Source organism: Nipponia nippon, unplaced genomic scaffold, assembly GCF_047370975.1.
Source record: "Nipponia nippon isolate SJK-2023a ecotype South Korea unplaced genomic scaffold, ASM4737097v1 scaffold_1, whole genome shotgun sequence".
Lineage (NCBI taxonomy): Eukaryota > Metazoa > Chordata > Aves > Pelecaniformes > Threskiornithidae > Nipponia > Nipponia nippon.
In genome coordinates, this window is record NW_028262290.1 from 149373679 (window position 1) to 149400142 (window position 26464).

A 26464-nucleotide genomic window follows, 5' to 3' on the forward strand; every position below is an offset into this window, starting at 1 on the left:
GCTAAATAACGTGAATCTGCACTTAGAAACAAAAGCAAAAAACTTTTCCCTTTTGAAGTCACTAAAATCTGTGTTGAATGATCTGGTTTGGGGGGTAAGTCCTTGAGGTCTAACTTACTTTTCTCTTTCAAAAGCTTGCTATGTGCAACGAAGTGAGCACAGTCTCAAAAAAGAAAAAAGTCATCTCTCTTTGGGTCATGAAAGAAGATTGTTAGAGATTAGCCATCACGTGTAAAAGGTATCTTTGGTTTTTGGCCGGCTTAACAGCAGAGGTGTTATTGAAGAGTTTACTGTCATACTTCCATGGTTGTGTGCATGCGGTATCTGTGGGGTCTAAAGAAACTTGTCTGTTCAGGCACTGGGTTTGACCTCTGGTGTTCTTGGGTGCATCTAGGAGCTGAAATTCATCCTCACGTAATCACTGGACAGAGGTAGGAGACCACAAAGGCAGCTTCCAAACATCAGTCAGATGGTGAGAATAACCCGGGTTCCCTTGAAGTGCACGGCCTCGTGTTGTTGAAGACAGCAGAGCTAGGTGCTTTGATGGGCTGTTTGCTTTTTAAATAGCCCTAAACGGGTCACGAGCCTGGTGGCACATAAAATAAGAACTTCAAACTTGGGCATGATTCTGAATTTTCTGCATTCCCAAGGCTGACTTACGCCAGAGTTCTGCCATCAGACTCAATACAAAGAAAATGCAAACTTTAGTGAAAGATGCGGCCTGCTCTTTCTGGCTGCTTCCTACTGTGCCATGACCTGACTCGGCTGCAATGTCACAACACTTTTCTAAACCGTGATCCCTTCAACTGGCTGTGCAAATAGAGCAGTCAAGCCATTGGTAGCTGTCTGCTCTCTTGATCTGCTCAGAAACCCTTCCTCGAAGCAAGCAGAGATATTTTTGCTTCTAAAACATGGCCAAAGAAGAGGGCGAGAGGTGAGAGCGCTCACTTGAAGTAGGCCACTTCCCTCAGAAGTAGATTTCCATTCTCTTTTTCCAAGGGCATGACTCCTGTTCCTTCTGTCTAGTATTTACTAAGATGCCTTCCTCTGGTGTTGGCCAGCGCGAGTGCGTCACCCGCTCCTTTGGCAGCTTCATCAGTGCAGAAACGGCTGTATCGTTTGCCGTAATAAAAGCACTAATACAGACATTGAAACGTTTAATGGGAGAAGTGAGGACTGGTGCATGGGGTTGGAGGTTTTGTTCTGGTTTTTGGTTTTGTTTTGTTTTTCCTAAGTCTAGCCGTGTGGTTAGTGCCCTGTCCTGGGAATTCAGTGCTGCTGGCTATAATACTGAGATTCAGTGATGTACCATACGGGCTGTAGTAGCACTGGGTTTTGGCTTCCACCTCAGGAGCAGACTTCTAAGATTGATACTAGTTTTCAGTCTTTGACTACTATTTCAAGAACCGCTTCTCCTTTTATGAACAAAACTAGCTCTTCAACTCTGGAGCGTTGCAAGACCTGTAACTTTTTTAATAAACATTGACCCGTTATTACAGAGCTACTTTCACAGCGGAATATTCAGCTGCCTTAGTGATGAAACAACACACATGAATTTGGTTTGAGTGTCTTTCCAGGTAGGAAGGTTCCACAGAAAAACGTGAATGCAAAGGAAACGTAGCATTATTTGGAGACAGAAATTTGCAGGAAAGTTCTGGATACCTTTCAGAAAGAATTTCATGTAAGAACTGTCAGCCTGTTGTAGGTAGAGGGGTGGGTGGTAGGGCGATTGGTGGTGTGGTGTGGTTTGGTTCGCTTTAATCTCCACAAGCAGAAAAGCCTATTGCTCTAGGACCTAGGGATAAAAGTAGGCATGGAAAGACACATCAGCTGAAGTGCACTTCTGTTTTTACACACATTAAGTACTCCTCCAAAAAACAGCTTCGTGCTTGATTTCATTTTGCTTTTACAAAGGGATATGTGACGTGTCTTAATGATGACTGTAGCTGTTACTCTTCAGAGCACCTCTCTAAAGGTTTTACTTTCATCCATCACTGTAGGACCTGAGCAATGAACAACGTAGTAGTCATATATCCATAGCAAAGTTTCAGGCAAACCCCATGCGGCTGCTGGCACGTGCCCCACCCCAGCACCTCCCCCCCCCAGTTTGAGAGGGCGTGCACAGAATCAAAATTTTTTGAGAAGTTTTGGGGTTTGATTTTTAATTTCCTTTTTTGTGGTAACTTGGTTAACAATGGCTTTTGGACAGAAAGTTGCCAGTGTTCTTTGATAAATGCTTTTGTTGCATTCCAGATTCAGCCAACATTGAGTAACTGGTCGCACAATTTCTTCCTGGCTGTCAGTGATTTATCCTGAGCTTTGTTATCTAGCTTTCATAGTGACTCTTAACTGGAAATTAATTTAATGCCTGTAGACTATGATTCACTGCTCTGAAAATTAGTATCAGTACTTTGTCCTGGAAGTGAATTAGTAATTTCTGAGTGACTTGTCTTCCAGTCTGTTGTCCCCATAAACAGAGACATCATGAAGGAAATGGAAGGATTCTGCCCCGTCTGCTGGCTCTCATGCAACTGGTCAGAAGCCCCACGGAACAGAGGCAGACCCCGGCTTCGTCACACACTGCAGCTCTCAGAAGAAACACTCCACAGCTGCAGGCAGATTTGGACCAAATGGTTTAATAACTCCTAGACCAATTTTTCCAAAATTACAAATACCAGTTACCACCACTCATTTGATTTCCAACAGGTAGCTCATTAAATTGGCAACAAATTATGTACTGTCTTTTCACCCAGTGTCTTGTCCCTGCAGGTTAAAAGACCGCCTCATATGTTCTTAGTTCTTATTCAGTGAAAGCTCCTCTGCTCCATGGGCGCATCACAGGATGGGTTGTCACTGATGAACACAACAGAATTTATGAGTTTACAGTTTTAGGACTAACGGCTTAAACCTGAGTTGCTTTTTCACTTTGTCCTGAATGAGGGCATGATTCTCTCTAGTGAATCCTTGCCCTGTCATGCCACGGCACAGCGTCTTCCATGGTGGTTACCCAGGAGGTCCGCCCAAGTTCAATCGCCTACAGCATATCCCTTCGCAGACTGCAGCCACCAGAAGCTACGCACAATCTTCTAAAAGCTACATGATGTTTAATCTTAGCGAGAAAACGGGACACCAAGAAAAGGAGGATTTGAATAGGAAATGTGAGTCCGTTTGTCTTCCCTAACGGCTTCTCGTGCTGCATTAGGAGCCTAAGCAGACTTCGTCTCCTGAAGGCTTATGAACCACTGCAGTCCGAGGCAGTTCTGACCTCTTGTAACCTTGCTGTAAAACCTCCAGCTCTGAGCCTCTGGGGGGAAAATTGTCTTCAGGCTCAGCGTTGGGCTAAGTTACAGCATCAAGGTAAACAGGCAGGAAATGCAAACCAGTGGGAGTTATTCTTCCCTCCCATCTACATTGCCTGCCAAACCTGTAACATAGTCCATTAAGCTGATGGCGTGTTCAGTGTTTATGATAATTTTAATACATTCAGTAAAAAAGTCACAAAAAAAACATTTAACAACATTAAAGTGTTAGTCAAGCACACACAAAATGAGAAATGCAAATACATTCTGTGCACTTTCATTTCTCCTATTTTTCCTGCCTGGCTTTTCTGAAGCCTTTGCTTCCCTGTTGTGTTTATTTTTCTCATTTTCATGAAATGTCCTTCATTTTCTTTGTGTCTTTTATTCCCTGAAAGTCACTGCATTTTAATCTGCATATAATAAATATATAATACATTACATTTAACTTAGTCACGGACAATCTTTATCATTTCTAAAGCAAGTCTCTAGCTTTTTAGGTTTGGTATTGTGGGGTGATCTGCCAAAGTTTCCAAAAAAGGTTAAAAACACCGGAATAAAAACAAGACCATGAAGAGCTCCAAACAAAATAACAAGGAACATGATCTTGAAAAATGTCCTAAAGATGTAGGCTTTTGCTGCAGCCAGGACAACTACTCCTAATATAGTAGAAACTGCACCTTGTAATACTGGGTAACCCAGCAGGGACAGAGCTTCGATTGTCCTTTCATTGGCTGATGACTCTCCACTCGTAACAAAGGCATAGGAAATATGAGCAGAAAAATCTACTGAAAACCCTATACAAATGACCAGGTTGATCATGGATATGGAATCTAGGTTGACGTTCCAAAACGTCATGAAACCAGCAACACCGACTATAACAGAAGCTATAGCAAAAGTCACCCACAAGCAACACAACGGGTTGGGAATAAGCAAAAGGGAGACAATGAGCATTGCCCCGGCAGCAACAACAACGTTCTGAATGGTGTTCTGCACTATTACCAGGTACTGATCGTAGTAGATGAACGCTGGGTGGTACACCATTAATGGAATACTGCACTGCTTGGCTGTCTCTCTTAACTGATTGAGAAGATTCTTCTCATCAACCGCTGAGATCACGTTCACCGTCTGGATGAAGAAACGTGAAGCTTCTATTTCATCCTGAGTCTTGTTAACGTCCCACTTAAAACTGGGAACAATGTTGAACAGTATAGGTAAGTTACTAATGAAAGTAGTCTTATCGTTTATATTTATGGAACCCCTTTTGGCAAGTTCTGAGTATGCTCTCAGCCATGACTCCGAGAGGTTCTTATCTACATAGGAAATGCTCTCTAAATTCTGTGTGCAGTTCTCAATGCCAAGACGAACAGTCTCATTCCAGTAATCTACACTTTTAGTAATGACAACCATGACCCTAGGTCCATAGGCTGAGAAGTATTTGTCATCGTCATCATAGTATGGAATAACGTAAGAGCCGTCACTCGCCAGATTTCGAAGATCAATGCCTTCCCTGATCTGAGTACATCCATAAATACTGCCACCCAAATATGTTCCGTACAGCAACACCACAAGTAGCTTGATCCATTTATTTGTAAAAAAAGGACCATAATATTTTTTAAAGAATATGCTCATTGGATGTTCACCTTCTGGCTGAGATGACTCCCTAGAGCAGGTGCCTATACAGCAAGCATTGTACAAGCAGGACTTCTGAGCCTGATCTCCTCCCACACGCATACAAGTTAGCCAGTGTCGGTTTCCTTGCTCCCTTTTATGATTTAATGCAATAATTGCCCCAAAGAAGGTCATGGTATATATATAGCAGAAGACGAAAGCAGTGCCTGCGTAGAGGCAAAATGATCTCACGGACGGAAAAGCAGTCCAGGTGCCAATGAAGAAGGCCAAAACATCTGTGAGAGTGGTGATGGTCACAGAAAGTGCTGCTTCTCCATAGGTCTCGGCCAACCGAGATTTAACATCGGATTTCTCTTTTTTTCTTGAACTTTGTTCCCAGGAAGCGATCATGATGAACATGTCATCAACACCAACTCCTGCGGGAGGAGAAAAAGTTAATGCTGCATTGCAAATGGCAGCTTCCACTAACACCCAACAAAAGTACGAAATGAATCGTCTTGAAGTCTGCATAAAATTTTGAAAAAGAAAGTTAGGCGTTTAACATTGCTTTAGTGCTGATGGAAGTTAAACAGATACAGGAAAACAGATCCTTTGTGTGTAGCTGAATTTATTACATTTCAGAAACTCCTGGTAACCTGATGGGCTGTTGATCCCTCACCCTACTCTGCTGAAGGACTGAGCCCACCTAGTCCACCTGTGACAAGTGTGTTGTATCTGCTGTCCAGGTGTCCAGTGATTACATAGATTTAAATACATTGCTGCTTCTGATGCTCAAGCTCAACTACCCTTATCACTAGAAGCGTCCCCCACTATCTCTGGAATCTCTTTCTTTGTCACTGCAGCAAATTAGACCAATGATTTCTTGCTCTGTGTTCAGCAGACAGGGAGAGCAGTTGCTACCACATGGGAGAACAGTGATCCCAGTTTTCCAGTAGCTCGCTTTTTTATGCTCTTTGTTCTCCACTTACCTTCTCTCCCGTTTATCTTTGAGCATTTATTCACGATTTATTATTCATTTATCTTCACATTTATACTGATATGCCTGCATATATTACCCACCAGAGTCCTGAGAATCCCTGCCAGGAAGACTGAGTCCTGGGCTAGAGTTTTTGCTAAGACACAAGAGTAAGCGAGCCGAAGTTCAAAAAGGAAGAGCCAATGTGCTCCTCTCAGCTCTGCTAACTCTTGAGATTTTAAATCACAGGCCTTTCAGTATCTTGCCAGTATTACTGTATCAAGGTCTCTTCTATTTGCTGCAAATTAATCACACAAAAAAAGGAAGCAAGACCACATGAACAGAGGAGCAAGCAAAAATTATATAGCTAAGCATAAAAGAATAGATGAAATCACTACCTGCTGCATGAACAATCAATTGCCAGTAAACATGCAAAGATGAATTATTTGTAAAACTGGGTAGATGTCTTGATCAAAGGCGTTCATGGAAAGCACTCGTACAGTGTTAGTCAATGTTTCAATCAAGAAAACAGAAAATACATTTAAATTCCCAGTGACGTCTGGGAAAAGTTCCAAGCACTTCAAGGGAGTACGATCAATTCACAGCAAGTTTGATAAACTGGAGAAATAAACTGGAGAAATACTAATTTAATTGCTTTCAGAATTATAGCAAGTCAATGAACAAAGCACTCCAGAAATAAATAAATGAAAAAGGACTGCACAAACAGAAAATGGAGACTAACTGGTTAAGTGGCAGAAAAAGATCTGGGTGGAGGGAAGAAGGCCAGGAAATGGAAGGCTGGATGACAAACAGATAAGGGAGCATGATGTGCAGAAGATGGTTAGAAGCTATTAGCACGAAAGATATAGGGATAGGTGCGGGTCCAACAACACAGGTAGTGGCAGGTGGCTGAAAGTACTTTCACCTTTGGCTGTCTTCTCTGAACCTCTCCCAGAAACTGCATTCTGCAGAGCAGGTACAACTGAACGTAACAGCTGACAGAGTTAGATAAACCAAACCTGGAGTTGCCCTACTATGTCTGGCTTTAACAACACAGCAAATCAGAAGCTGCTCTAAGTGAAGTTCAGCTATCCCTACTGAGCAAGATCATGTCCAGAAAAAAAGGTGGGCCGGACAGGCCCTGTATCATCTCTTTGATACTAATCTGTTTGCATGCTTGAATATTCAACACTATGGAAGACAGCATGATAACAGTCCTCTAATGAATAAAGGACTGTCGAAAAATAATAATAAAATCAACTATCTTCCATGTATGTGGAAGAACAAGGAACAATCAACTTAAAAATATCAGGGAAGCCTCAAAAGTTCTTGAGATAATTAACTACTACAAACACTTTCCTGTTTAATTCTCAGGAAGTTCTTAAAACGTTTGCCAGGAGTGGTTCAGTTAGCTCCTGCCTTGCAGCAGGGAGGGCGACCTCATGAGGCTCCCTCCAGGCCCCACTTTCTACGATTTTGATGGGAGGGTTTTCTTGAAAAAACCGCTTCTAGCATGCTGGGATTAAGTAGCAATCTCAGTGCTCAGCCCTCCCACTCATGCCTATTCCTTTTAACTATGAAAGAAAGTTTGACAACGTTACCTGAACAGACTGTAAAACAACCAAGCACGTAAACCCACAAACCAAAAAAAGAAAACACGCAGAACTGTTATTCTAGAAAAGACTCATGATTTTTAACCAGGCCTATGACTTTTGCATGCTTGGGACTGACTCTTGGATCTCAGATAAGCCAGAAACCAGGAACAAGATAAGCAGCAAGTCAAAAGGTAATACTGGATGGCGGCGAGCCAGACCGCTTCCAGAAAGCAGGCAGGCTTCAAAAGCAATTAATCTTATGGTACTAGTAATTTGTTTGCTTTAATGCAAGGAAAACAAAGGTCTGCATGTTATTTATAGAGATCTAAAGAGACTAGCTTAACCTCTTCTCCAGCTATACAAAAGGGTCTTTGTGAAATTAAGCAAATGCATGAGCATGAGCAAATGCAAACGATAGGCAAATGCAAACACAAAATGCATTTGAATTATGCAGGAAAAGAAGAAACTACACATATCCTAAGGAGAATTTGCATTAGACATCTAGTATGAAGCAGAGCCGCTATCAACCCTCAGAGCCTCTATCAACCCAGGAGTTCCATGTGCTTTCCTCAGCATGAGACCAAGACCAAAAAAAAATCACACGAATTTATCATATAGAAGACCAGATAAGGATTTTAAAAGCAGTAATTTATTTGCAGCAACATTATCTAATGGTATTTGGAAAGTTCAGCACTGGCTGTCAAGCAGTCTGTGCAACTGTGATGCAATGATACTAACTTCCTCATGTTTTTGGGGGGAGCTGGTTGCACGAATGGTGCATCACTTCAGTTGTATAGCTAAATGAGACTGTTTACTACATAGTCATTATACTGCAGAGGAAATTTCACATCTTAACAAAATGAGATGGATTTCTTATTTGAAATTACAGACAGTCCTGCTCATTGCTTAAGCCCTATTCAAGCGCAATTTTATCTGACCGAAGACTACACTCTGAAAATGGGATACAAAAACTTACAGTAACTTACTTCCCATATTCACCTCGTAATACAGGTACTGGATTAAGTCAGTGCTAGTGTAGCATGAGCTGCACACTGGACACGTGTTCCACGGTGCTGCTGTTGAGCTACCCTGAGGCTGACTAACAGTAGAGAAGTAGGGAGCTCTCACTGTACTCCAAAAAGAGGTCGTCGAGAGGTGGATGGTTTGGGGAAGATCTCTGCACCTGCTTAAATTGCTGACAAATTCAGCAGTCCCATAGAACAGTACTAACAGCAAACTGTTTTGGGATAGACAAACTTATCCAGAGCTAATGAGACATGTAAATGCTTATAGTACACCTATAGAAAACAGCAGGGGATGATACAGAGGAATACAGTGACAGAACCCTGTTGAGCCCACCTCAAGGATTAGCACTAGGTTAAGTAAATGCTTAATCAGCATGGCTAAATTATCAGGGATGCTTGAACAATGCCAGAAGTGCTAACCTTACCACCCTCTCATTTATAGTTTTCATGCCATAGCAGTGGAACGACAGCAGGTATCATTTTTTGGGAAAAGCTGCCCTTCTGCCAGAGCCCAGCTCCAGTCCCAGGGTGGGTCCGCTGAGCTGAGCAGCTCACGCGCCTGTGGGAGCTCAAGAGTGTCTCCTCCCCTCGCTGCAGGACGGAACTGCGCGTGATCTGCTGCTCGTATCATTAAAGAGCAACACCGTCAGGTTGTTTTAACTCCACTTTAGTCTTCATATCTGAATCCGACTCGCTTTTTCTACTTACCTAGAATAAGAAATGGTGCATTTGCTACAGTGACCACAAACGGTACTCCACAGAAGAGCATCAATCCAAAGCTGCTTAACACAGCTAAACCGGAAGAAACCACTCCACAGCATGCAAGCCAGACATTATTTCTTACACAGCTCTGTCTGAAAATATTTTAAGGAATATCTTAGTTACATGTCAAATATTTCACAAAGATGTTCGGCATGACAAGTAAATATTCTGCTCAGGTACCGACAGTATCCTGTCTGTGAAGAGAACTCTTGATGAAAGCTGCTATGTGCAGGAGAGCTCCCAGGTGTCAGCATTGGACAAGATTAATTTATATAGGAGGTGCTAAATACATTATCACTGCTGGCCAGTTATGTACATAAGCATAAAGATGTGTACTGATCTTTGCATCAATAACAAGAGAGCTGGCAAAATGAAGATACGTAAGCTCTACCAATGAGAGGCTAGGTGTAGGGTGACCCAAAAAATTATGAATTTTTAGAAGCCCTTTCCTTTTACACGGGTTTTTGGTGTAGCATGTTGGTGTAGTATGGAAGCACCTCCCAGGCAGTAAGTGCTGTGTACAGAAGCTTTCCCAGCAGACAGACTGGCTAGCAGCCATTTGCCAAGACGCCCCCGAGGGCTGGCTCAAGGATTCCCCATGAAACACTCCCAGTGGGAGACTTCGCACGTGATGCTATTGACAGCACCACACCCAGGGGGTAGAGAGTTGCTTCTTGCCTGATTAGCAATATTTTCCAGGCTGTAGACCACTTCTGAACATTAAGAGAACCGCTCGCTTCCAAGGCAAGAAGCGTGTGTTGGTGGAACCATCCTTGCTCTGTCTGCGCTGGCAAATGACTGGACATGAGACAGCTGATATCTAGAAACTGTATAGCCTAATGGGCATGATGCTTGATGCAAGCGCTAAACCAACAAGCCCACCCTCAGAGTAGAACTTTATTTCTCAAGCACAGCACAAAAACACTGACATACGGTTGTCAAATGTACAATGGTTCACCTTCCACCAGCACAAAGAAAGGGCAGGCTAAGTTCTTTGTGGACAGCAGGTAAGGCTCAGACTCCACTAGCAAGCAGAATACCTAAAGCCGTACCCCGTCTTGCAGTAACCTATGAAGCTAGTGCTCAGTCATCTGTACCTTACCTGAGCAGGTGGCAGAAAAAAGGTGCACACAGATCTTTACATGGCATACTTCCACCTCCCTCCCCTGCTTCCTTCCCTTTTTTAACTAATCTTTACAAAGAATTAGTTTTCTTGTGGGCAGGATGAGGATAGAAGCTATGAATGAAACAATAAACTAGTAGAATAACCTTAGCAATAGCACCGCTTATTCCTTCCCTCCCCCCAAATGACAACTTTTCTGTTTGACTTTTACACATCTTTTTGGTGAATGTCTCCACTGGGTATGCCAAGTTGAGCTGGTAGGTTTTATTCAACAGAAGTGCTTGGGCAGAATTCTGCTGCTGCCAAGCTGGCGAGATCACGGTTCTCGCCCCCTTCCCGCATGGGGTAAAGTAGAACCCTTTCAGAATTAAAAGCGTTTACTTTGCAACAGTGTTTTTCAGCACCAAAGCTGCAGCACCTCAGACCTCTTAACAAGATAAAGAGTAGGGGGTTGTTTCATTTGTTTACATAGTGCCAAACCCATGAGCTACAAAAAGGACTCTGAGGCGGGGATTACAGAAATGACTAACGGCTTCAAAGAACAGACGAATGGATACTGGCATTCAAGCTGTGCATGTCTGAACTGAACACTTGTTCAGGTATTCGTCTGATGATACTTACCATGAACCGCATTTAACCAGGTGGGAAATACACACAAGAAGGAGAGAATCAGCAAAGAAATACACGTCGCCCATTACTACATGAAGCCTGCAGCTTCAAGAATGACTTCACTTTACAAGAGCAGAAACCAATTTAGGCAAGGTAAAGAAGAGTGGAGGTCACTCCTCATCGACCCATAGCTTAGAAGACATTTTACCTTAGACAAGAGACGATTGAAAAGGTTATTGTCAAGAAATACGTTATGGAGAAGAGTGGGATCACGCTCTTGGTATTTCCTTCAAACTCCTGTTGTCTGGACAGCGAGGTAAAGTAAGTCACCTGCCGTTAAAACAAGGAAAGAAAAGATGAAGCACTTCTACACTTTTTCGTGGTCTTTATACACACGCACAGGCAACGCTAAACATCACGTTGCCACTAACGCATCTCCGTGGCCCTCGCTTGCACCAAGCAGAGGGCAAGGACGGTGCACTGCAGGAGCAATGGAGCGGGCGACACCGGAGGCGCTGCTCGGGGCGCTGCAGCCAGGCCTACCGGCAGGCCCTCCGCCTCCACCACCTCCCTTCTGCCGACGGGGCAGCCCGGGCACTTCGGCTCTCGGCGGCCCCCCGCACGGCTGCGCCCACCGCTGCGTTACCTGAATGGAGGTGAAGATCAACGCCGGGAAGTCCCGCAGGAAGCCTTCCAGCCACCGCCGGCTCTCGGCCGCCGCGGGGCCGTCCTCCCGCAGGTAATACACCAGCTTCAGGGCCCGCGCCGCCTCCACCCGCCCGCCGGCGCCCGTCTGCACGCCGCCCAGCGCGGCCCCCAGGAAGATGCCGCCGCTGACGGGGAAGGTGAGGTTCTCCAGGGCGGCCGCCGCCGGGTCGCCCAGCCAGGGCAGCAGCGGGTTGGGGCTGGCGCAGGCGCCGCCGATGCGGGCGCAGACCTCCCGGTAGCCGCGGGCGCGCACCGCCTCGTCCAGCCGCAGCACGTCGTGCCGCGCCGCCGGGGCCAGGACCGAGTGCTCCCCCGCCGCCACGGCGATGAGGGCGGCGTAGGCGCCCTCGGTGGGCAGCCGCGAGGCGGAGAAGCGCTCCGTGTCGTTGGTGGGGAAGTGCTGCCGCACGAAGTCGCGCTCGGCCTTGGCGGGCCCCGACGTCGGCGTGAACTGCCTCTCGATGTCGTTCGCCTGCCGCTGCGGGAGGAAGAGAAAGCCGGCGCCCAGCCCGCCCGACAGCAGCAGCGGCACCAGCACGAAGGGCCAGGGGCAGGCGGCCACGGCGCTCCCCAGCCCTTCGAAGAGCCGCCTGAGCGGCCGCTCCACGCAGTCGGTGTTGCGGCAGGAGCAGCCCTCGGCGGAGCGCCGCGGCTCCGCCATGGGCGCGGCGGGGGCACGGGCTGCCGGCGGCAGCTCCCCCGCCGGGCGGCGCGGCCTCTGGCTGCGCGGGAGCTCAGCCGCCTTCCCCCGCGGCCGCGCCGGGAGTGAGCGCTCCTCAGCGGCGCGGCCAGGGCCGTCCCGACGGGGCAGGCGGCCGCGCCTCCCCGCCGTGACTCACCGGTGCTGCCGCCGCGCCCCAGCCCCGCCTCCCCTCCCGGCTGCGGCCCCGGGGGGCCCGTCCCGCCGGGGCCTCGGTGCCGTTACGGCGGGCGTCCTGCCGAGCGCTGCCGGCGCGGCGGGGATGCCCTCTCTTAGCCTGCGGCCGTGGTGTTTCCAGCCACTCTCCCATCCACCACCTCCGACCCGTGCACCTCGGTTCCTGCCCCGGTCAGCTGCCGTGGCTGTCTCTGAAGGTATGCCAAAAGCCAGGATCTGGAAGACGATCTGCAGCAAAGCAAAACAAAGTGCCCTTTTGCACAGGAGAGCGTGAGGCATGGGCGCTTTCCTCTCTCCGCTACTGTCAGTGCCATGTTGTTTGACAGCTGTTGGAGCCACTTGCTCGCGCTGATGGGGAGTCCTGCCAGCCAGGTGCCTTCACTGCATCCTTTCCTCTTGCTCAGGCACTTGCCTGGCCCCTCGTCTGCCATACCACTGTAATCCTGCAAAAAGAAAGTAACTTTCTGAGGGTGTAATGAGCTGAACAAACTCACTGAGGAGTCAGGTGAGTGTCAGGCCCGTGGCGAGGGGAAAAGTGAGGTACAGCAGGAGGGAAGAGTACAGCTGGTAGCAAGACTGTGTCACACATGGCTGCCTGATGAAAGCTCGCACGTAGTGGAGAGCTGGGATGACAAGTAATTCTGGAGTTTGGGTTTGCGATCTTGTGTCTTGACTCCCTGTAGTAATCAGGATTAGTGTGATCCTTGGGTACATGGACAGAGGACGAGCCTAGGGAACAGACTTCCACGGTATACAATGGAACCAGTTAGACTGGTGCTACAATATTAAATCCAGATGTAGCTTCCATGTTGTAAGAAAGAAGCTGCAAAATTAAAAAGCGAGGGATAAGGTGTAGCGGTCCTGAGCAGGAGACCATTGCCTACCGAGGAGGTAAGAGATCACACACATCAGTGAGCCTGTGCTGTGCTGCATGCCCAGCGTGGCCCTCGGGCTCTGCTGTGCTGCACCAAGCCCTTGCCCGCAGGATAACCTCAGCCACCCCATGGTAAGAGGAGCCTGCAGGCAAGTTCCCACTTGGTACCAGCGATTAGGCAACCTAGACTTCTTTTTCTTTACTGTTTTCCCCAAATCTGCTGCAATTGTTACTTCATCACTAAGGATTATTTTTCTGCCTGGGAGCAAAACATAGGAAGTGGTGATGTACATCTTGCTGTGTTTGCTCTCTTGGTAAACAGGTTTACAAAACAGGGGAGTGAGAGCTGAAGAAGTAAAAGACTTGGAAACGAGGTTTAGTGATTGCAGTGGGCGAGCCACAAAAACCTCAGTGGTGTGGTACGCTAGAGCTTTCCGCAGTAACAATGATAGAAAGCATCTTTCCAATTCCAAAAAAATACCCTGCAGCCTGGTATTCTTGACACTGGTAAGTGACAGAGATTTGAGTGCCCTCTGGCTGAGGAGAACATTAAGCTCAGATCTGACACTTCTGGAGAGGTGTCTAGCCAATTAGCAAAATCGTCACAGACAGGCACTTCTTCTTCTTGCTCTTCTTTGAAAGAAGCAACTCTCTTCTCTCCTGCTAGTACTTGCAAAGAAAAGCTGTAGTTATTTCTTCTCTGTCATCCTAAGGAGACAGGCTTGCCACCTGTGAGCATAAAACAGCCAGCCAGACTCTGAGCAGCGCTACAGATCTCCCACTGTGCCCAGCATTTAGCGCAGGTTGGATCCTGGTGAGTCCCTTTTCTGTGCACAGGTGTTCTGAGGAGGGTACGTCAGGTCTGAATTTCTCTCTGTGAGAAAGGCACTCAGAAGCTATTTCATGTAGCTCCTAACTTGTCGAAATCTAAGTTTTTTAATGAATCTGACTCCAAACGGATAGTTTCTCACACATTCTGTTCTCAATTTCCTTGAATGGATTTACACCATGTTAGAGTAAGAGCTCTTCACATAGGAGGAATCTGCCCTCAGAAAAAAGGGGTAAGCTGTTTGATGACATGTAGACATTTGATGAATTCTTGTCAAAGAGTTACCCAGCTGGATAAGATAGCCTCTCTTATGTGGAATTAACTCCAGAGAAAAACAGAGCTGTGTCTGTGAATAAACTACAGAGATACACTTATCCTCATAGCCAGACACTAAGAAGACTTCTAGGATAACCTGGCAGTGGACCAGGTTGTGGATGATCCACTGACATTGCAGCAGACATGAGGAGAAGGTGTCCAGCTAAATGCTTTCACTGTAAAAAACAGCCGTAAAGGGTTATTGAATTTTTTAGGCTCATCAAGACAGAAGATAAAAATTGAGCACATCATGTCTCTAGGAATTTATGTGTTCCCAGCTGGCAGCCGGTCACAAGTGGTGTTCCCCAGGGCTCAGTATTGGGGCCAGTTCTGTTCAGTATCTTTATCAATGATCTGGATGAGGGGATCGAGTGCACCCTCAGTAAGTTTGCAGATGACACCAAGTTGAGCGGGAGTGTTGATCTGCTGGAGGGTAGGAAGGCCCTACAGAGGGATCTGGCCAGGCTGGATTGATGGGCCGGGGCCAATTGTATGAGGTTCAACAAGGCTCAGTGCCGGGTCCTGCACTTGGCTCACAACAACCCCATGTAACGCTACAGGCTTGGGGAGGAGTGGCTGGAGAGCTGCCTGGTGGAAAAGGACCTGGGGGTGTTGGCTGACAGCTGCCTGAACATGAGCCAGCAGTGTGCTCAGGTGGCCAAGAAGGCCAATGGCATCCTGGCTTGTATCAGGAATAGTGTGGCCAGCAGGACTAGGGAAGTGATCGTCCCCTTGTACTCAGCACTGTTGAGGCCACACCTCAAATACTGTGTTCAGTTTTGGGCCCCTCACTACAAGAAGGACATCGAGGTGTTGGAGCGTGTCCAGAGGAGGGCAACGAAGCTGGTGAAGGGTCTAGAGCACAAGTCTTATGAGGAACGGCTGAGGGAGCTGGGGTTGTTTAGTTTGGAGAAGAGGAGGCTGAGGGGAGACCTTATTGCTCTCTACAACTACCTGAAAGGAGGTTGTGGCGAGGTGGGGGACAGTCTCTTCTCCCAAGTAACAAGCAATAGGATGAGAGGAAACGGCCTCAAGTTGCACCAGGGGAGGCTGAGATTGGATATTAGGAAAAATTTCTTCACTGAAAGAGTTGTCAAGCATTGGAACAGGCTGCCTAGGGCAGTGGTCGAGTCCCCACCCCTGGAGGTATTTAAAAGAGGGGTAGATGTGGTGCTTAGGGACGTGGTTTAGTGGTGGACTTGGCAGTGCTAGGTTAACAGTTGGACTTGATGTTAAAGCTCTTTTCCAACCTAAAAGATTCTATAATTCTATGATTCTATGATTTGCTGAAGTTTCCTTCTGGCTCCTCAGGAGCTGGAGACAAGCTCTGGTAGTGATCAGGAGGTAGGAAATGGGCTGGTGACAGGAGCCACCCAATCATGGTACCCAGTACATTGGGCACAGGTAGGTGCCTTCAGGTTAATCTTTCTGGAGTCTCACTTATGGCATAGGAAGATGGCTCCACTAACTCTCAATTCAGAATAGTCTTCAAGCAGGAGGTACGTGCCAGTCTTCTCTCCAAGAATCTGGATTCTTGTCCTTGTTCCCTGGCCTATTAATGCATTTTATATTAACTTCTAATAGGTTAAAATCTGAAATATTCATTGAGGCAGGGCCAGAAACTGGACTACAGGACTCCCAGCAAGTCATGCTTTTTCTGTATTTGTGGATGAAGGCACAAACTCCCTCCTGAGAGTTACGTTGTGTTTACTGGATCTAAGACTACTCAAGATGAAGAGGAAACTGAGCACACATCTCCCTTTCAACGGACAAGTGTTTTCTGCTAGCCTAGTAGATAAAAAAACAGGTGTTACTGCCACCTTTTGCTGCCAGGCTTTGTAAAGAAAGTAACTGTTGTTCTCTTCCTTTCATAATACAGTTGGTGGTTGTTGGGTGTGTGCTGTGATTAACAGAGGCATTGCGTCTTCAAGGAGACTTCACATAGTTTATGTTTCCCACTGGCTTAGAAAGGATTTGGAGGCCAGATGCCAAGTCATGATGGTTCTCTGTGTATGTGCACAGAACCATGGGACTTGGATCCGGGTGTTTTAAAAGATTAAAGACAGAAAATGAGAGAACTCAAACTTCGTGGTTAGAACACTGTCTTTGAAGTCTGATGTTTAAACTGATTTATGATGCATGTTGGCTGTAATCTTTTTCTCAATAGTGAAAACAATCAAATCTTAGTTTTGTGTGAATTTGCGTAGCTGAAAAAAGCAAGTTGAAAGCACCTCATGAGGACCACGATAAAATGCAGATGTGATTTCATCATCTGGATGCAAGGCACTGCCAATGTCTTTGCTGTGAAATGCCCAGGGACTTTTCAAAGTGAGGTTCCAGTGAATTACAGTTTGGGAATATTGTCACATACATAAATATTCACAACGCCACATTTCTTTGTGTTTCCCAATGCTAATGAAACGGTGACAAGCAAAGCAGACATATACCTGACATGCCAAGAAGAGAGCTGAGAGGGACAGCTGGTGCTATTCCTGCCTCTCGACAAGATCTGTGGGGACCTAGAAATACAGTCAATTCATTTCTAATATCTTCAGTGGCCTCATCTCTAGATGATGTCAGAATGTGCTTAACACGGGTACACCATCCACTTCAGGCCCACATAAACCAGTCAAGAGCAGCTGTAAGAAACCAACTGATAAACAAACAAACAAAGAAGCACAGCGTATTCAGGTGACCGAGTTGCCTCCCCGTTGCACAGAACCCACAGTCACACCATTTCCCAGGAGGGCAGGAGACCTGGGTTCAACCCCATCCTCAAACCGAGGTGCCAGAACCTTCTCTCTTCCACAGCAGGGCCCACCGACCAGCACTGGGGCATTTGTACCCTGCAAGAAGCAAGGAGAAAGAAGGAGAATTCAGCCCAGATCTCCCTCAGGTACAGCCCAGGAAGGCTTGCAGATGCTGACAAGGCTTTGGTCATGGCTTGAATGTCACAATGGCTCCAGGGCTGAACCAGCTCCTAGCTGGAGATAGCAGGGCAGGGAGAGCAAATGCAGTTTCTAGCATGTGGGACGTTCTGCACAGTGCTTTGAAATTAGGAAACAACATATGCTCGGCTGGTGGGACTCCCCACTTCACAACCTTTTTTCTTTGAAAGCTCTTTCTCAGTTTGCCTCCTCAGCCTCCATTTCCCTCTACTTAGAACAGGATCCATCTCCTGCTCTAGCTGTGCTTGCCTGTCTTTTTTGCTCACAAATTCAATGTAGAATAATTATTTATTGTGACAGGTAGGCTGTCCTCAGTAATGCAAAGACAAACATGTCCTGGTCTGTCTGTGTATTCCTCTGTCTTCCAAACATTTACTGAGACGGGAAGTGATTCAAACAATTTTGTAGAATCACAGAGTAATTTGGGTTGGAAAGGCCCTCTGACACTCATCTCATCCAGGCCCTGCTCAGAGAAGGGCTGGTGTGGGTGGTAGGCCAGGTTGCTCAGGGCTTTGTCCAGCTGAGTTTGGAGTACCTCTAAGGACGGGGACTCAAGAGCCTCTGGGCAACCTGTTACAGTGTTTGACTTCCTTCATCGTGTTTTTTTCCCCCTCAGAATTGGCAAGGTTTTGGTAGCGGGGCTGCAGGTGTGGCTTCTGTGAGTAGAGGCCAGGGATTGCCCTGAGTCGGTCACAGCCGGTTCCAGCGGGCTCAAAAACAGACCCACCGCAGGGCACGGCTGAGCCCACCCTCAGGGGGAGTCTTGGCACCTCTGTGAAAACGTCTTAAAGTAAGAGTGGTAAACACTGAGCAAAAGGAGAAGCAAGGCAGAGCAGGAGGAGAAGGAGGAAGAGACCAGGCTGGAGCAGGAAGGAGGAAAGAGAGAAGACCATGACTGGGCAGGGGCTGGACCCAAGTCACTGCTTGAGCAGGAGCTGAGAGGTGCAACCCAAAAGGGGCTGCTGCTGGTGAAGGAACCACCATGCGCCTACTGGCCTCAGTCTCCTGCGCCGCCCGCTGCCTCACCACAGGCGCTGAGCAGAGTGTGTGGTGAGGCGACTGAAGAGCAAAAAGGGTGGAGGAAAAGACATGTCTGGAAGGAAGCAGGGGTGTTGTTTTTCCTAAGGATTGGTTGCTTGGTTTCCGTCTTCTTTGATGCCATAACCTGTAATATATTGTTAATTGGCAAATAAATCACATTCATGGAAATTTCCTGAATGAGTAAACAGTTTTTGCCCATGACAATGTCTTACTGGAATTTCTCTTGATACAACGTGAGACTGTTGGTCCTTGCCCTTTTGAGGACAAGGATATTTTTACTTTCAAATTCTCAGACAGAGCTGGGATGGCTTATTTCTGCCCCTCTCTTTGGAACGCCAGGACAGAGGGCCATTTCTGTATCCAGGCTGCCCATGAAAAGTGCTTTGCCAATTGTTGAGATGCACTAGACCCTGGAATAAAAAAAGTGACATCAAGAAGTCTTTTATCCCATTCCTTCCACCATAAGGCAGCATCAGGTATGCCTGTGCCATTTCTGAAGGAAATTTGACTAACCTCTTCTTTACAGTGCCCACCATAGTACCTGACAATGACAGGGAAGTTCTGTCCTGTCCTGTCCTATCCTATCCTATCCTATCCTATCCTATCCTATCCTATCCTATCCTATCCTATCCTATCCTATCCTATCCTATCCTATCCTATCCTACCTTATCCTGTTCTGTTCTGTTCTGTCCTGTCCTATCCTATCCTATCCTATCCTATCCTATCCTATCCTATCCTATCCTATTCTTTCCCTCCATCTGGATGAGGCAGGAGTGCTTTGTGGGCTGCCTAGCTACTGCCTGTTTGCATGCATGCCTGGCTGAAACAATAGGACTTCCCTACCTCTGCTAGGCAGTGACAGTCCATGGCCCCGAGGTTACATGACTGCAGATGATGTGGGAAACGCAGCACTTCAAAACCCCTGTATCCAAAGCAAGCAGTCTAGTTGTCAAGCTACGGGCTATCAGTTGGGAGGTGTGGCCCTCTGTGCCCTCACTAGCTAGTGGGCAAGAAAGAATTGCATTTCATGGGCCCTTCAGGAAGTTGCCTACAAAGGAACGATGGGCATGGCCTGGTGATGAGGGCAACCAGCTAGGAGGTGAATTCCTGGTTTCCTCCAGGGTGGCTTATCAGTTTAGAATATACAATTCCAAAGAAAACCCAGAAGTTATTCTGGCACCAGAACCTGGGACTAACAGATGCTTATTCATGTTGAAGTTCTGCTCTTCCTTGCTTTGGGAGCGCACAGTGACTCTGTGAATTTGCCATCCGCTGAGCGCTGGCACGATGAGTGGCTGCTGCTCCTCTGCTTGATGATAAGACTGGTATTTGCTGTGAATATGGTAACCTTAGGCATTATGTAGGAGGGGGCAACATCAACGGAGAGGCAGCCGTGTTGTGCAAAAAGCTGTCGCTGCCTTACATGATGTCTCCGATCTGTCAATAAGTGTTAGGCATGTTCTGAGGCCATCTTGGTGTGAGGCTCTTCAGGAGTTTCTATGTTCATTTGAGTTTTCTATTTTTAGCAAGAATGAAGTTGCGTGTTTTAACTGGCTGGGTGATATGCTGTTTCTATTGTACATTATAGCGATGGACAGAATTTCAACTTATCAATGTAGGATACCAGACAGTCAAGGTGAGCTGCCAGATTTTATTACTCTAGCTCCAGGAATATTTCTTTTCAAGCTGACATAAAGAAAAAATTCCTATCTCCACTGTGATTTCAGAATCATGGGGTTATCTGTGAGGACTGCTCTAAATTATACTTTTATAACCCTGGCGTGCTATGAGTACAATGTAATGTGAGGCTGCTGAAGAACCTGATGAATTTTTGTACTTTCACTTCCTTATAAGCGTTGCATAACATTTCACTTTCCTTAATGCATATAAATTATTTCACAACTTACTTCTATGAAAACAGTAAAAAGTTTGCCTCTTTAGTCAGTGTCTTATAGACTTAATAAGGAGTATGTTATCTTTGTAGGCTGCTTTTTTATTACATATATGTTTATAAGCTGCTTCTTAAAATGGTCAGTCAGGTCTTGAAGATCTTCAGGAACTGTAAATGCATGTCATTTATGGAGAAAAACTGCAGAGTGAAACTACAGTGCCTTTCTCTTACCCTTGCTTTGATCAGCCAATGTCCGCCTGGGCTTTGTTTGTAGTTTTTTTAGTTTTTTGAAACACTAACTTATTATTTTGAATATTTATGTATCAGAGAATACTGATCTGAGCACAAACTAAACTTTGATTCAGCAGAGCTGAGATACACAACAAAGATATCGAAGGGGCTACCGTGAGCATTTATTCTGTTATCCATATAAGGGATGGCCTTTCATAACCCTCCACATTTTATTTTCGGGAAGGTAATTTTACACTTCCCTGAGATGGAAGGTTTCTGCCCACCACACAACCAACGTAATCATTGCCCTTCTGCACCAGTGTTTCTGTGCCAACAGGATGTTAGAGAATTTATCTCCTTATGTCAATCCAGGGTCTCCTGCCGTTTATTGACTATGGGTGTGCCGATTAGAGTAGTATCTTCTGTTGCTGTTGCACACACAGAAGTCTGCTTGCATGGCTTTATCTGTGCCTATGCCTACATATTTTTATCAACGTGCGGATTTAAACTTTTTTGGGGAGCCAGGATATTTGCAGAAATCTCAGTACCCGGTTAACCTGCTTTATATACAATATACCAGAAACCCATAGAGAATTTCACCTTCTTGAATTCCTGTAACTTGGAGAGCACTTGTAAGTCCTCCTGAATTGAACCCCTGTTTGAACTTATCCTCTGGAGCATTTATTTTCAAACTTAGGTTAAGGAAGATCCCTAAGCAGTATTGGATTTCAAACCCAAAGTCTTCCTGGGTCTCTTGTGCCCACTGCTCCTTTTTAGCCTCAATAAATATGTGTAAATTTATTCTCTTGGAAATATTGTGGTGCAGCTCTGTCTCCCGTCACAGCATCTCATAGTAACTGGCTGTTGGCTACAAGGTGTAGGTGGTGTGTTTGGCATAAGCACAGGATTTTCAGCTCAGCTCAGAACATCAGCAGATAGAACGACCACATCAAGTACAAAGCCACTTTACAAATCTCAGTGTTTGATCTGTTTGTTTTTATCTCCCTTTCCCCTGTATTTTCTGCCTCCCGTCTCCTAAAACGCTTCTGGTAATTAAGTAGCAACAGAGAACTTGTGTGCTTCAAATCAAGGATTTCTGTCTGATGTTCTATGTGCTTTCTTTTCTCTTTAAGAGAGGAAGTACATTTTCTAGGTATTTTTCAGTATCAGTTTTGTTTTGTGGTACACCGAGAATGGAGAGGTTTTGTATGGTTCCTGTTTATAAAATAACTGTCTCACAGGAGCACTCTGAGTGTGAAACAGTTGATATTTTAACATTAGCTAAAGTTCCTGTTGTAAGGCAAACTTCCTGTTCCACTCTTTACCTGACATGCAGTGATAGTGAGAAAGGAGAGCTGAAGATAAGCTAACGTCAAGAAGCAACCATAAATGTCCTGCCATCACCTACTATGGGAAGTCACATGGACAACTAAATAAGAACTGACTAGGTGATTTGTACTCTGCCTGAAGCATACGTCCCAGAGACAGCAAGGCCAGGAACTTCACCAAAGCGCCTCCAGTTTGAAACCTTAGCCCTTGCGCAGATTTTGAGTGAGAGGCACAGCCACAAGGAAAGAGTCGGTGTGGGCCCTGAGCGCATCCCGCCCAGGGGTTTGGCTGCCACAGAATGCGCTGGCAGAGCTGACGCCGACCCCATTCCTCGGGGAGGAGGGGAGAGGCTCCCAGAGGGGCTGTGTGGAGGCTGTGGCCAGGGTCCACCCCCAGACTGTGGAAACTGCCTGCGCCTGGCCATGGCTCCTGACCTGGGTCTGGACCGCGCCTGTGGGCCGATGGCCTGGCCTTGGCCCGTCCCCATCCCCACGGCCATGCCTGCTGCCAGGGGCTGGGGCTGCCCCCACTGCCCCCTGGGCTGCCCTGCTCCCTGGCTGGGGCAGCGGGACAGGCCCCAGCCGCCTGCAGGGAAGGCTATTGCCATGTCACTTCTCTGGAGAAAATAAACTTGACAAAGGCCTTTACTTCTCCTCTGATGGCCAGATGAAAACTGTCAAAAAACATTTTCTATGCAACAGAAATTCCATTTCCAATCAGCTCAATTCCTGAGCATTTATTCGAGTTTTCATACTGAAGTTTTCTGGACTTGGCCATGTCACTTTGGTTTGCCCCTCCTGAGAGAAAGGAGAAGCTCTTGCCTCTGGAGAAGCATTAGCAGTGTTTGTGATGTACCAGGGTTGAAAAAAATGAAAAGCCAGAGACAAATATTATGGCCACAGTATCTTGGCTGGCTGTACTGGGTCTGGCTGTGATGGAGTTAACTTTTCTCATAGTAGCCCATATAGCGCTGTGCTTTGCGTTTGTGGCTAGAATGGTGTTGATAACTCACCAGTGTTTTGGCTATTGCTTAGCAGTGCTCACACAGCATCAAGGCTGTCTCTCCAACCCTCCCTCCAGAGGCCAGTAGGCTCGGGGTAGGCAAGAGGCTGGGAGGGGACATAGGTGGGACAGCTGACCCAAAATGACCAAAGGGATGTTCCGTACCATATGACATCATGCTTAGCAATAAAAGCTAAGAGAAAGGAGAAGGGAGGGGACATTCATTATTAAGAGATTTGTCTTCTGAAGCAACCACTACACGTACTGAGGCCCTGCTTCCCAGGAAGTGGCTGGACATTGCTTGCTGGTGGGAAATAGGGAATAGATCTTCTTTGCTATGCTTTGCTTCTGTGTGTGATGTTTGGTTTTTTTCCATTAAACTGCCTTTATCTCAACCCATGAGATTTTTTTCATCTTATTTTCTCCCCATCCTGCTGAGGAGGGGGAGTGAGAGAGTGGCTTGATGGGCATCTGGAAGCCAGCCAAGGTTAACCCACTGTACTCACTTTTACGAAAAGGAAAACCTTGGAAATGGAACCCAGAACATGAAGAGGCAGTCAAAACCCTAATACAGGAATTAAAAACATATCAGTCACTGGGGCCCGTACACCCCTGCAACCCTGTTATAGCAGAATGGTGTTTTGCAGAACATGGTACTTACTGCAATCTATTACAGACCAGACCAAGCAGGCCAAAAAGACCTTTAATGTTTAGTTCGACCACATTTAAAGAGACAGAACAGAGATATTCTGAATGGGAAAAGGGACTTTTATCTTTAGTCCGAGCAGTTAATAATTTGAGCCACTAAGGAGTAACTCGTCCAGAAAAACCCTGCTGAGACTTGTATTGTTTTCCCTTTCCAGGAATGATACCGGGAATAATACCAGCACACCTCCCCTAGAGACTGTGTCAACCATCGAAGGATTGCTTATCCTTCTCGCAGGAGTAATCATTGCCAGCATGAACTAAATTCGGTTCATAAGTCAACAAGCTTGACCCACAGCGTGGACACCCTCACTTATTTACGCTAATCAATGTTGTTACTATAGTACATTGTGCACCATACATGTTTCTCAGTTGTGGGTGTCATCTACTGTAACAGCAATTATAAGGGAAGGCGATGAGGGCACCTTGCCCACTGAAATTCGAAAGGTAATTTGGGATAATGCCACTTAATTTGAAAAGGATTTCCAATCTTGGTAGTATTTAGTTAATTTCACTTACAACCCCACCAACAGAAAAGCCACAGCTTTTGTTTTGACAATATGCAATGCTTCAGTATCCACCATATACTCAGTCATTGCGCTGGGATTAAATCACAGTGGAACTGTCCTCTATCCGTTAGAACATAGACTATGGGCCCAACAAAACGGGGGCAAATGGCAAACTGTCGATGTTGATGCATGTGTTGTACGAGAACAACAGGGATTTATTTGTGAAAGTAATACCATTAAGGCCCAAGACGTTTGTCTTGACACTGAACAAAATGTTTGTCATTTTGAAATACATCCTGATGAAACCTCTGAAACTGTCATGGACGAGTGGTTAGGTCGCTTAAAAAATCACTGTCAAAGGTATTTGCAAATAGTGATTTTAATAGAAACCTATAAAAGTGTGATTGATCAGAGTTCGACGGCCGGGTTCACTCTATTACTTATTAAATGAATGGAGTATATATATATATAAAGAGAAAGAAAGAGGGAATTGAGTTAGAAGAAAATACAAGGAGGAAAAGGAGAGCCTTCTCATTGAGTCTCGAGACTCAGAATGGACCCCCTTGCTTTTTAAACTCCTTCTCAGAGAGGAGCCTAGGTGCGGCTGGATCCAATCCTAGTCTCAGACTTGGTCAATGGTTTATGTCTAAGGATTATATATGTGTAGCAGCAGTTTAAGGTTTGTTCACAGTTAAGAGAGAATCACGGGAATTTAGCAATAACTAATCATTGGTTAATTTAGATCTACAAGGTGATTAAATAGGGTTTACTACAATATTTGTATCGATACTTACACACACAATAGGCCTAGTAATTTGTCGTGACTTTAGTGAAATACTCACAATATACGTATATAAAGGTACCTAGTAAAAATTCCCCTTGAGTTCAGTGAAATGTATCAAATGATTAACTCAACGGGCGAAGGTTGAGTCTCAAGGGGTGAAAGGCACTGGAGATCAGCCCAGGTCCCTGCTGTCAGGCGTCTGTATGCAAACTTCAGAGCTCGCAGCTGTGCGAGGCGTCCCACTCAGAGGCAGATTCTGGTGCAGCCCGCTGCAGTCCAGGAGAGCTCAAAGGGTCTCACTTGGTACTGCTGTTTGTAGGGTCACGAGATGATTGACTTTAGGCATCAGCAAATTTCCATTCTACTTTCACAGCCCATGTTGGAAATGACTAAAGTTCTCAAAAATTCCAGTGAGACTGGTAGAGATCATCCCGAGTCACAGCCCAGATAAGATAGGCCCCAAGGCTATCAGGAGGTACACTGATACAGACGAAAAATATGTTCCAAGGTTGTCAGGTCAGGGCTGCCTCTCTGGTACAGACAGTGCTCCTCCCACCTTAGCAATGTAAGAGTTTCTGGTACGGTCAAGGGACGCTTAACTGCCAACTCATTACACAAAGGCCAAGTTTTGATGGGAGTTACTGAGGTTGTAAAGCAGCTTTGCTTCCCGTGCTCTGCCCGGTGCACAAGAGAAAAAGGGCGGGGGGGAATGCACCACCACAGAAACTGTACTTACATATGTTGGAAATGGGTGTGTTTGTATGAGAACCCTGTGTGATTCTGTATTTACAGACAGCACTACTGCAGAGACACATAGTCACTCAAATATCTGCATTTGTAATTTTACCAAAGTTATGGGATGCGACTTTAACTATTCGGCTCCTGTCACAACCCACCAATTGCTACAATCTCACTCTACATTGTATCAAGATTTATTGCCTACCCCTATTGGAATGAATCTTACATTGATAAGAAAGCTATTACAGAGTGGTGATCTCTACCAACTGCTGAAACAAGTTCAAGAAAATGGACAAAGAACCCCAATTACCATTCATCATGACACAAAAGAAATATACCACGTTCTGGAAAGAGTAAAAAAGGATGGAGAACTTCATTGGTGGGATACCTTATTCGGACAGTCACCGGCAGCAACAGGAACTTTGAATTGAATGCTTCATCTGGTTGTGATTTTATTAGCTCTGGCATTATTATGCTTATTACTTATGATCCTTCTGTATGTAAAGGTTTGGTACATAATGAAGCAAATACGCTGTGTTCATCATGTGAAATCACCCGATAATATACAAAATGAAATTAATAGTAATATTTTATACCAGAAATGTTTGCTTACCGTGGATCTGCAAGAGTGCCAGCATGGTATATAACTAACATTAATTATGACACTTAAATTAGACAGCTTATCA

At 45.9% G+C, this 26464-nt stretch overlaps 1 protein-coding gene and 1 long non-coding RNA gene across 2 annotated transcripts; one reads left to right on the forward strand and one right to left on the reverse strand.

Moving 5' to 3' along the window:
• Positions 1–2137: 2137 nt before the first annotated feature.
• Positions 2138–12452, reverse strand: PTCHD3 (patched domain containing 3). The gene is made up of 4 exons (XM_009469072.2): positions 11644–12452; positions 11206–11327; positions 9212–9357; positions 2138–5344 (listed from the first exon to the last, which is right to left on the reverse strand). Exons 1-4 carry the CDS (start codon positions 12364–12366, stop codon positions 3750–3752), a joined length of 2586 nt encoding a protein of 861 aa, XP_009467347.2. The 5' UTR covers positions 12367–12452; the 3' UTR covers positions 2138–3749.
• Positions 12453–12609: 157 nt separating this feature from the next.
• On the forward strand, positions 12610–26371 carry LOC148057663 (uncharacterized). Its single transcript, XR_015705477.1, has 2 exons — positions 12610–13087; positions 23906–26371. It is a non-coding gene; the product is annotated as an uncharacterized LOC148057663 (long non-coding RNA).
• The last annotated feature ends 93 nt before the right edge of the window (positions 26372–26464 follow it).